Raw genomic sequence first — 10,497 nt, 5'->3', positions numbered from 1 at the left:
GGTAAGAAAACAAAGCCTCGCATAATAACGAAGCAGTTTGAAGGCTAAGGGAGATAGAAAAAGGCACTTGAGGAAAAAACAGCTTTAGTTTGTTGGTTCAGTCCATTAATGACAGTACTAACACTTCATAAAGGGTCTTACTGACAGGTCACGGAGGGTGGAATGGTGTTCAGTGGTCCTTTGAGCAGGGGTTTTATTCATAAAAGAGCCCCAGATTAGTTGATAGTTTCTGTCCTTTGAGTATGAAAGAACAATAAAACTGATCATAGATCAGCACACCGAGCCACGACATCCCGTGTTCCTGCAGGCTCGAGAAATAAACAAATCCTGAACTCTGGTTTAGGTCTGTTTTGATCCAAAGACAATGAAATTACACAACATTCAAACTATGATCTATTACTATGCTTGATTTTCAATATCATACATTCTCTGGCTAAATGAAGATGAGGAACATGTACATGTAGTGGTTGTAAGACATTTGGTATTATTTAGAGAAGTAGTTTACATCATAGTATTGGTTGTTTTTTTATTTAAAAAAAAGATTCATATTATGTGCAATATATCCACTTGAAACAAGTGCTCTATGCGGTGTTGGGTTACACAAATGCCATTATGCTGCATTATATGGGTGCTTTTAGTGCATTACAAACCATTAGGCAAACCTCTACACATCACTTTGACAAGCTTCACAAGCTGACCTGAATATCACTTCATCAGAGCATTTTAAATCGCATCAGAATCCAACGGCGATGCTATTTCCAACGCCAATTTCCAAGAATCCAACGCCAATTTCGTGCTATTAAGCTACGAAAGACATGTTCACGAAAAAAGGCAAAAAATTTTGATTTGATCGAGTCAGCGTAAAAAAAAAACTGAAATGTTTTGTAAACACAGTAATGAAATCATAAAATAAATTATTGTTCTTTTTGCATTTCTCAAGTGTACATTTTTCTAAATTAAAATTCATCGTGTCGGACCAGAGCTTCTCCAAAATCTGTTACTTGGCTCCCGACAAATAGGTCATACTTATCCACAATTTCCTGCTTTGTGAGATGTCCATCCTATCATGGGGGAAAAAAAGCAGTTATTGAAGCAGCTTTCAAAAAAAAAAAAAAAAAAAGGCTAGACAATCATATCATCAAATATAATTTTCAGCAGTTATCACATCATCTAATTCATTTTTATTTGCTTTTATCACCCCTGAACAATAGCATGATGGCTTATTAATGAAATCAAATTAATTCATAAAAATGCATCATTTCTGGAGCTCAAACAGTAGTAGAGCATGGCGGTGCCTTAGTTGCTTTGAACAAAAGCATCTGCCAAATGTTTTCCATGGATCACAAAAGGAGATGTTTAGCAGAGGGATAACTGTTTTTCCATCTACTTTGCATGGATGTTGTGCTAAACTTTTCATTACATAGGTTTTCAATGACATGAGGGTGATTAAATGATGCTAGAATGTTCCGTTTTGCTAAAACTATTTATGTATTTATTGGCTTAACTATTTATTTAAAAGCCATTTAAACTTCATGCAAATAGCTTACTTTTTTTTTTTGAGAGAGAGAGAGAGAAATTCACTTTACAATGATTTTAATGGTTTAGGGCGTAGAGCAAACTACAACTTTCACACAAGATAGCTAAATATGTAATGGCTATGACTTTTTTGCAAAGGGTCCCTTCAAATGCAAGCTTCAGAGAATTACCATGTTTTTACCTGATCTGCGTCAGACTCATACAGAAGGTGTTTGGCCTCAGCCTCTGCATGGTCATAATCGGAGGGTAAGATCCAGTCACGGGTCTCATCTTTATCCATACGGCCATCTTTGTTTTTATCCCTGAACTCTGTAAACTGTTCCCTTTCGGTTTTCACCCATTCTGGTTCAGTTGGGTCTCCATTCTGGCTGTACATATCACCTGAAATACACAAGGACACAAGTAAGACAAATCAATACATGGAACAGGAAACTTAAATACACACTTAAAAAAAAAAAACACGACTTACCAATATATTCATCCAAGTCGATGAAACCATCTCCATTTTTATCAATGTCCTCCATGGTCTCCTGTAGATCAAAACATAGACAAAAAAAATTCTAATTACCTCCAAAAGATCATTTAAAGTCATTATTGTGTTAAATGAGAAAAGCATTACAAAAAGTAGCTTGAGAGATAAATATTTTATTTGACTCAACATAAAATTTATTTTTACTTTTAGGCTACAACGGCCATGTTTTTTGTTTGTTTGTTTTTTTAAAGCTGCATCTGAATTAGTATTTAGACACACACTCACCTAAAGGATTATTAGGAACACCATACTAATACTGTGTTTGACCCCCTTTCGCCTACAGAACTGCCTTAATTCTACGTGGCATTGATTCAACAAGGTGCTGAAAGCATTCTTTAGAAATGTTGGCCCATATTGATAGGATAGCATCTTGCAGTTGATGGAGATTTGTGGGATGCACATCCAGGGCACGACGCTCCCGTTCCACCACATCCCAAAGATGCTCTATTGGGTTGAGATCTGGTGACTGTGGGGGCCATTTTAGTACAGTGAACTCATTGTCATGTTCAAGAAACCAATTTGAAATGATTCGAGCTTTGTGACATGGTGCATTATCCTGCTGGAAGTAGCCATCAGAGGATGGGTACATGGTGGTCATAAAGGGATGGACATGGTCAGAAACAATGCTCAGGTAGGCCGTGGCATTTAAACAATGCCCAATTGCCACTAAGGGGCCTAAAGTGTGCCAAGAAAACATCCCCCACACCATTACACCACCACCACCAGCCTGCACAGTGGTAACAAGGCATGATGGATCCATGTTCTCATTCTGTTTACGCCAAATTCTGACTCTACCATCTGAATGTCTCAACAGAAATCGAGACTCATCAGACCAGGCAACATTTTTCCAGTCTTCAACTGTCCAATTTTGGTGAGCTTGTGCAAATTGTAGCCTCTTTTTCCTATTTGTAGTGGAGATGAGTGGTACCCGGTGGGGTCTTCTGCTGTTGTAGCCCATCCGCCTCAAGGTTGTGCGTGTTGTGGCTTCACAAATGCTTTGCTGCATACCTCGGTTGTAACGAGTGGTTATTTCAGTCAAAGTTGCTCTTCTATCAGCTAGAATCAGTCGGCCCATTCTCCTCTGACCTCTAGCATCAACAAGGCATTTTCGCCCACAGGACTGCCGCATACTGGATGTTTTTCCCTTTTCACACCATTCTTTGTAAACCCTAGAAATGGTTGTGCGTGAAAATCCCAGTAACTGAGCAGATTGTGAAATACTCAGACTGGCCCGTCTGGCACCAACAACCATGCCACGCTCAAAATTGCTTAAATCACCTTTCTTTCCCATTCTGACATTCAGTTTGGAGTTCAGGAGATTGTCTTGACCAGGACCACACCCCTAAATGCATTGAAGCAACTGCCATGTGATTGGTTGATTAGATAATTGCATTAATGAGAAATTGAACAGGTGAATAAACCACGCAGATTAATTCAGATTAATGGGTTTTAAATGGGTATTAAATAAATTGTTCAGCAAAAATGAAAATTCTGTAATCATTTACTCTCCCTCATGTTCATTTCAAACCTGGAAGGGTTTTTTTTTTTTTTTTTTTTTTTACAACAAAAGCATAAAAACGGTGTTATACGTTTCACAAAAAAATGTGATGGACAATTTCCGAAAAACGCTCAGGGGGCTTAATTAGTGGCAATCTCCTTAGAAACAATTATATTTAACAAATTAAAAACATATTATAAAACAATTAAAAATTTAGAGCACAAACCCATATGGAAAATTCAAACAACTTAGTAGCAACAATTTTATTCTCTGTTTAAACTGTTCTTTAGAAACCTCAATAAGTGAGGGAAGACTGTTCCATACCTTTGACCCTCTGTATAATACACTAAACTGTGTTTGAGTTGTACGAGAGTAGGGAGGCCTAATAAGACAACTACTATGAGTCGGATATTGGTGAAATTCATTATTAAAAATAAAAATATTACAAAAGTGCTGGGGAAATAACTTCTTTATAGAGCTATAAACGAATAAAGCAATTTGAAGTTGATTCACTTGGTAAGCACTAAGAATACTTGCCTGAGCAAACAGTGATTGGGAGGGGTGTCTATGATTTACACAAAATATTATTCTTAAAGTTCACTTCTGAAGTCGAAAAATAGATTCCAGTTTAATTGGGTGGGTACTAGCCCAAGCAACATTACAGTAATTGATATATGGGTACAACATTGAGTAATACAACATAACTGCAACTTTTTTGTTAATCAAGTGCCGGATTTTTCCCAATATACCGACCACTTGTACTTATGACACTAATATGAGGTTTCCAGGATAAAGACTTTCTTTGTTCTGTGGTACATAAATTAAGATAATTTGAGAAATCTCTCAGTATTTTTTGGGTTCATACAATGGAAGTCAATGGCAACCGAAACAGTTTGGTTACCAACATTCTTCCAAGATATCTTCTTTTATGTTCCGCAAAAGAAAGAAAGAAAGGGCGATTCAATTATGACAGAACTTTCATTTTTGGGAAAACTATCCCTTTAAAGTTTTTTTTATTATTATGGAATTTTGAAATGTCTTTTAATGAAATTATACTCTAAATAAGAAACTTAAACTGCTATTAGGTGGCAGTAAATGTCTAAATGAGTCATTCAGACTGCGTTTACACTGCACAGATCTGATATTCTGACCAAACCCGATTTTTTTGTCATGCCTGTTTACAATCACTTTAGACGCGACTGGTATCCGATATCCGTGTTTACATTAATCCTCTCCCAAAATGATCCTGTTGATGAGCGCTATACTATGTGACATGGTTGACCCTCGGGTTTTGAATCAGAAACAGCAGTTCTCACCTCATGCAGAGTAATATAATATAGCTTTCAGTAGTGAAACGGTTTTATTTATATAATTCATGATTTAAAACCACATTAGGAAGTTGCTCAGAACAGATGCAAAAAAATAAAAATCAGATCTAGTGCTTATTTTTGTTTCTATACGTGTTCAACAAATTCAGTATAATCTAATGTTTTGTGCCAGTGTAAACACAGCCTCATTCATTCGATTTGTTCAATATTTACTTCTTATTTATTGAACTGTTGTATAAAACTAATAGGGACATTTGCACTCGTGTGATATTGCTTAACTATATCATATATATGAGTTTTCTTTCTGGTTAAATAAAGGTAATATATATATATGATATAAATATGAGACAATCTAACTCCCTTCTATAGGCTCCATAGAATTGTTGCCCTGAATCATGTTCATCACCATCCAACTGTATGAAATGAAAACCTACGTAGGTCTGGGGCGGGTGCATTGAAAGTGTTTATAATTTGGACACATTATTTTTTCCATAACTAAATTAACTGAATGAATGTGTTACATCGACAGCCCTAGAAAGAAGATAACCGCAATGCTATGGAAGATGCAAAGTGTGACTGTCCAGACGTACCAGCACTACAATATCCTTCATGAAGTCAAACTCCTCTGGGTGAAGAAACGCTGTAAACTCTTCTTTATTTGCCAGCATGTCACCATCGTGGTCAGCCATCTTGAAACGGCGCTCATCTCTGGTCATCATTTGTCTGTAGTTAAAACCATCCTCGGGATCTGCTTCATCTAAACACACATAGACAATCAAATTAGTTGGGATTTCAAGCTATTCCTGGTTGAAACAGTAAATTTACTGCATGGAAGGGGTGTAACAAGATATCGTGTCACAATATACTGCAATACAAAAATGCAACAATGTGCATCATGGACAGTTCACCCAAAATAAAAATTACTGTATGAGAAAAAAATTCAAGTTTTCAAAGTTTTAGTGTCAGTACTAGGGATGAGTCACGATTTTCGAATATTCGATAAGTTGATTTTATAATAGAATTTCGAATAGGTTGTGCGATTATTGTCTTTAAAAAAATCCCCATGTTTTCAGTTCTGATGCGGTGGTGGCACGTTCATGTAACCAGAGGGTGGCGCTGCCAATAACGCACATAAAAGCTGTCAATAAACTCTCAGACAACAGAATAAGATAGGCCTACACATTGTCTCACAGTGTAGCCTATACATGCGTGCGTGCATGTGGGGGAGGGGTGCGATTTTCGAATAATACCCATCGATCTTTGAATATTATTTTTGCTTGAAATGCCCATCCCTAGTCAGTACTATATTAAACTACTATAGATAATGTTGAATATAATGTATGATAATGCAATGGGAGAATATTTGTGTAAAAAGTGGCCTACATTATTTTAAATATATCTAGTCGGTTACAGAGTGCAACCATATTTGTCTAAAAAAATTCTGTATTTTCAGCTTCAGAATCATGAATATTTTTATTCTGATGTCTCTACTGTCCTGTGCATTGGGTTATTAGCACCAAGTCCAAGCCTATTCATTTACACCCCCAATGTAATATCAAATTTAGCATTTTAATCAACAGTACATTTCTTGTTAACCTTTTATCATGTGTCTTGGAGTATCACAATAATAGCGCATCGTGAGTTCAGTATCATGATAAATATCGAATCGTGACATGAGGGTATCGTTACACCCCTACTGCATGGTAAACAGTATTTAGTCTTTGGCCTGACTCAGATTCCCAGTAGCAGTTTTAACATTAAGTGACATGGCATCTGACGCACAGAAGCCAATGGCACATGTCACTATGCGCATTGGCACATCCGGTGGCACATCCGGTCTTCATTGGCATGTGCCAGTGGATAGTGGCATGTGTCACTGACATTATTGGCATGTGCCACTGACATCGCGACACACTGACACTGACATGACACCTCACTGACACCGAGTCGCGGAACATGTCACCGTGTTGCGACACCTCCAGTAGTGACTGACAGATTAATCGAACACCTATAGCAATAGCCTAATTTTGTGATATTTAAAATATCAATTAAACGAATTAAAGTGCATTAATATTTTAATAAACGTGTTATTTGTGTCACGTCTGTATTTGATTGGTATGTGTCACTGAATGTTTTGTAATAGGAGTGCTACTTTATGTTGTTTATCTCGGAAAGTCACAAACTGCCCATTCTAGGAAAGACACGAAATAAATCAATCATGGGTCACTACAACGTATTAACAGTCGCGTCCGTTACTGTAAACCTTTATTTTTGCGTGATGCTGCACAGACACACGCGACACGCCAGTAGGTGTCAGTAGAGTGAGTGTAACACTGGCCAGCGCAAGATTCTCATCTGTGGCTTTAATATTTCAAAATAATTGTATCGAATTATGTATGTTGTAGGCTACACATTAACTTAGCGATGTTATAAATCATATTTTTTGACAGCATAAAGCAAATTGTTATGCAAGTGGCATATAACACAATCCATTGGCACATCTCACGTTTTAGTGACACATGCCAATATCCACTGGCACATGCCAGTTGGCCTGTGTCACTAAAACTGACATGTCTCTTTATGTTGTGGCACCTCCAGTAGTGACACCTGCAGCTGTCTGCCGGAGTATAATGTAGATTGTGTACCATATGCACATCGTTAATTTGTAGAACAAAAATGTATTTTATTTATTGAATAATTCCATACAATTATTTTTTAAATATTAAAGGTAGGTTACTGAGGAAGGTCCTGCGCGACCGAACGTTTGTTGCACTGAGCACTTTTTTTGCACTTAGTTTGATACATAGCCTAACAAACATATGATTTTTAATAATTCATTTTTTTTACACTTTTTGGAAGGACTTGAAATATTTAAGCCACAGATGAGAATCTTGCGCTGGCCAGTGTTACACTCACTTATACTGACACTGGCGTGCGTCTGTGCAGCATCACGCAAAAATAAAGGTTTACAGTAACGCGACTGTTAATGCGTTATTCTTAGTGACCCATGATAGATTTAATTACACAAAACATTCAGTGACACATACCAATCAAATACAGACGTGACACAAATAACACGTTTTTATTAAAATATTAAAGCACTTTAATTCGTTTAATTGATATTAAATATCACAAAATTAGGCTATTTATTTAGGATTTTGTGGCACAATTACGTCAGTTGGCTATAGGTGTTCGATTAATCTGTCAGTCACTACTGGAGGTGTCGCAACACGGTGACATGTTCCGCGACTCGGTGTCAGTGAGGTGTCATGTCAGTGTCCGTGTGTCGCGATGTCAGTGGCACATGCCAATAATGTCAGTGACACATGCCACTATCCACTGGCACATGCCAATGAAGACCGGATGTGCCACCGGATGTGCCAATGCGCATAGTGACATGTGCCATTGGCTTCTGTGCGTCAGATGCCATGTCACTTAATGTTAATACCGCCTCTCCAGATTCCTTTAGTTGTTTTGAGGTCAGATTGACTGCACAGTCACAACAAATGGATTTGATTACATCACTTGCAAAATGAGGGTATAGCTGCTTGGTCCAAAAGATCAGATTGGAAAAACAAATCAGATTTATGCGCAACGTGAGCAAAACCTTAGAAATATGATTAATCAATTAACACATTATACGCACCAAGGATGTAACCATAGGTAGCGTTCTTGTATTCCTCCCAGGAGACATAAGCATCTGAGTTGAGATCATGAGCCTGCCACTGCCGATCCACGTCGTCATAGATCCATCGCTTCTGAGCATGTTTGATCCACCGCTTCATCTCATCAACAGTCACAAAGCCGTCGTGATCCTCGTCAATCTTTTCTACGATCTTACTGTAGACAGAAAGAAAGAGAGAGCGAATGATCCAGAGAACTTTCTCAGAAGAGCTCATAGATATGTGGTGCGTCTTGTTTTTACCCCAGTCTCTCTTTGCTCTCCTCTGGAGTGAGCTGGTCAAAAGTCTTTGCCTCCTCTTGTCCGAGAAAAGCCTCGTGGTCGTACTCGAAGTTCTCCTCATCTTCGTGCTCCTTGTTGCTGAGGGGGGTGTCGTGATGGATGCGGTCCTTCTTCTCCATGGGTTTGCTGGAGGACTGAAGAACGCAGAGGGCGACGAACAACAAGAGCGGCAACAGGTCCATCTTCACGTACTATTTTTTTTTCTTAACAGGGTCAAAAAGCGAAGTAAAGAGCAAGTGAATATAAATGCGAACACATACAATATTGTTACAAATAATAATTTCTTATCATGCTAACTCTATATACATTGATAGTTCATTAATTTATGTGACAGGAAGCTCCTAGATGCATAGAGTAAGTTCTCTATATATTTATTCTCGGAGCATTTATGCATTAATGTACCATGGCACTGAATGATTATGATATTTATATAGCCTATTATGTACATGGCACTCCCATAATAGCCTAATGTTACATATATATATAAAAAAAACTAAAAACTAAAAAACAATCAGGGTAATACCTAGTTTCCTTTTTTGCTAGTCCAATGAATGCTGTTCCAAAGTGTTACCAAATAAATGATAGTATCTCTTTTTTCTTAATAACATTTCATTGTAACATTCAATTAATGTCACAGATATTTAGACATGCAAACATATTTTAAAGTCCTCATATTAAGCTTCATGCAAATACAAATCACTCTCAAACGAGATAAATGAAACAGCGAAGCATAACGGAGCATATTCGATAAACTGTTTAATGATTTGATGCAACTTTACCTACCAAATATTGTAGCGTTTCACGCCACCCGGCTGATCTCAGTAACTCCGGATGTCAAACTAGTTGAGACGCTTCCTCTGGATGGCCCGTTCAACCGACCAATCAGATTGGACAGAACGCTCAGACTTCCCTTAACGCACCAATCAGATTGTAGATTGCACTCAGGACCGCCCGAGCAAACGCCTTCTGAGTCGCTTCGCGATTGGTCCACTTCAGTCCAAACGTGATTATGCCATTGGTTTAGAACTGCCACGTCCTCAAGGCACGTTATTTTATTTACTTATTTTATTATTACCCCCCTCCTTCTTCAGAATGCTATCTTGTATGTTAATGTTTCTCCTTTTAAAGTAATCTTTTCTTATATGTCTTTAGTCAATTGTTTCATTAATATTAATAAAAATGGGCGGAAAATGAAAAAAATAAAAGAAATCCAGGCTCCTATACACATCTTACTGCAGAATTTTTGTGTAATATAGCCTACTGATTATAGGTAAGTTTATTTAAACAAATGTAGTTTTTTAACTCCAAGTTTTGTGGCGTTTAAAAATGACTGCAATGACTGCATCCGTAACTTAAAACTCTGTAAATTACTTGGAATTGATTAACCCCCTTAAATTTAATTAAGTTATAATTTGTTTTTAAAAATCTCTCTATGTATTCTTCTTAGAATTATTGTTTTTTATTCAGGCCGCACATCTTATAAATTTCACATAACATTATGTTTTACTCCTGACAATATTGTGAAGATAATAAAATGGGTCCTATAAGTAAATTAAAACCTAATCCACACATAAAAATGCATTATGGAACTGAATATAATGCATTAATTTAGGCTACAATATATATATACAGTAGTCAA

The 10,497-nt window shown here is 37.2% G+C and overlaps 1 protein-coding gene across 1 annotated transcript; it reads right to left on the bottom strand.

Moving 5' to 3' along the window:
- Positions 1–534: 534 nt before the first annotated feature.
- calub (calumenin b) lies at positions 535–9,707 on the bottom strand. The gene is made up of 7 exons (XM_084409459.1): positions 9,642–9,707; positions 8,820–9,061; positions 8,541–8,734; positions 5,485–5,651; positions 2,006–2,066; positions 1,718–1,917; positions 535–1,061 (listed from the first exon to the last, which is right to left on the bottom strand). The coding sequence occupies exons 2-7, from the start codon at positions 9,038–9,040 to the stop codon at positions 957–959; spliced, it is 948 nt and encodes a 315-aa protein (XP_084265585.1). The 5' UTR covers positions 9,041–9,061; positions 9,642–9,707; the 3' UTR covers positions 535–956.
- Between the last annotated feature and the right edge of the window lie 790 nt (positions 9,708–10,497).

This window comes from Rutilus rutilus, assembly GCF_951802725.1.
Source record: "Rutilus rutilus genome assembly, chromosome: 5".
NCBI classification, from domain to species: Eukaryota; Metazoa; Chordata; class Actinopteri; order Cypriniformes; family Leuciscidae; genus Rutilus; species Rutilus rutilus.
The sequence above is the reverse complement of the archived record's forward strand: the minus strand, read 5'-3'. Positions and strand labels throughout refer to the sequence as shown.